The sequence below is a fragment of the Gossypium hirsutum genome, chromosome A01, assembly GCF_007990345.1.
Source record: "Gossypium hirsutum isolate 1008001.06 chromosome A01, Gossypium_hirsutum_v2.1, whole genome shotgun sequence".
Taxonomy (NCBI): domain Eukaryota; kingdom Viridiplantae; phylum Streptophyta; class Magnoliopsida; order Malvales; family Malvaceae; genus Gossypium; species Gossypium hirsutum.
The window spans coordinates 16,285,249-16,286,396 of record NC_053424.1 but is presented as its reverse complement, the minus strand read 5'-3'; the positions used below and the strand labels follow the sequence as shown (position 1 = coordinate 16,286,396).

The window sequence follows — 1,148 nt, the reverse complement described above, 5'->3', positions numbered from 1 at the left end:
CTGGCTCACGTACGTACTACAAGCTTTCCTTTTTCACAACAGATTTGCCTGTCTTTAATTACATCGAATTATTATGGTTGCAGATATAATAAATTTGATTGCAACCAAATCATACATATTTTTTATTTATTACTGAAAAAAGCAAAAAGACCTCCAACACGATAGCAGCCCCTAGCATAATACCGCACCTTGCTAAATATTAACAATAGTAAGCTTAAAATGGCAGCAACATCAGGGTGATGGCGGTCATTTAAATCTAACGCAGCTACCAGGTTTCCCGCTGACTGCTGGAATCATCGAAAGAACAATATCTGAAAACAATAACTTGCATGCCGGAAGCTAGTTGTGGAGGAGTTAAAGTACAAGTGCGACAGATAGGGCAATTGAATCGCCCGGATCCAACCCATCTATCCAAGCAAGCTTTATGGAAAAGATGGTCACATCTCAACTCCGGAATCTCATCGTCTTCATCGATCTTACATAAGCAGATAGCACATTCAACATCAGTACCCCAGTCTTGCTTGTAATTGTAACCACTGTCTGCAGGTATTGTATAAGGGAACAAACAGTAACGAAGCAGGATACTCCACGCCCATTTCACAGCCGAAACAATTGAAACAAGTGAAAAGATGTAGTTCCCTAGCTTATTGTCAATCGCCATGGTTGAAATGGTCGAATGCGAGTGATGAAGCAAAGGACAAGATATGACTTCCAAAAGGCTGCAATAATATTGGGTTATTTATGATGTTTTCAGAAATATGCACACTGAAGCTGTAATTTGTCGCTTAGCAGACTTCTAGTAAAAGCTTAGCAGACACAGAATTTAGTACTATTTTATATTTTTATTTATAAAAACAAAATTGTTGGGTTCGTTAAACCACAGCCAGAGTCCAAAAAAATTATATTTAGATTGCAATCTATGTTCAAGACTAAATTTATATATTTTTAATTAAGACTTTATCAATTTAAAATCACGCATGGATTATAAGTTTACGTTTTGATCACTCAACTTCAAAAAATTATAAAATCATCATTAAGCTATTCAAAATTTTTTATTTAAGTCATTAAAGTATTTGAAAGTTTTTATTTAAATTATTAGGTTATTAAGTTCTTTTCTAAAAAGAAAAAAAAAAGAAAGAAAAAGTTTA

The 1,148-nt window shown here is 34.1% G+C and overlaps 1 protein-coding gene across 1 annotated transcript; it reads right to left on the bottom strand.

Moving 5' to 3' along the window:
* Positions 1–709, bottom strand: LOC121228869 (putative RING-H2 finger protein ATL53). The gene has a single exon (XM_041111875.1). The coding sequence runs from the start codon at positions 659–661 to the stop codon at positions 266–268; it is 396 nt and encodes a 131-aa protein (XP_040967809.1). The 5' UTR covers positions 662–709; the 3' UTR covers positions 1–265.
* Positions 710–1,148: the final 439 nt, after the last annotated feature.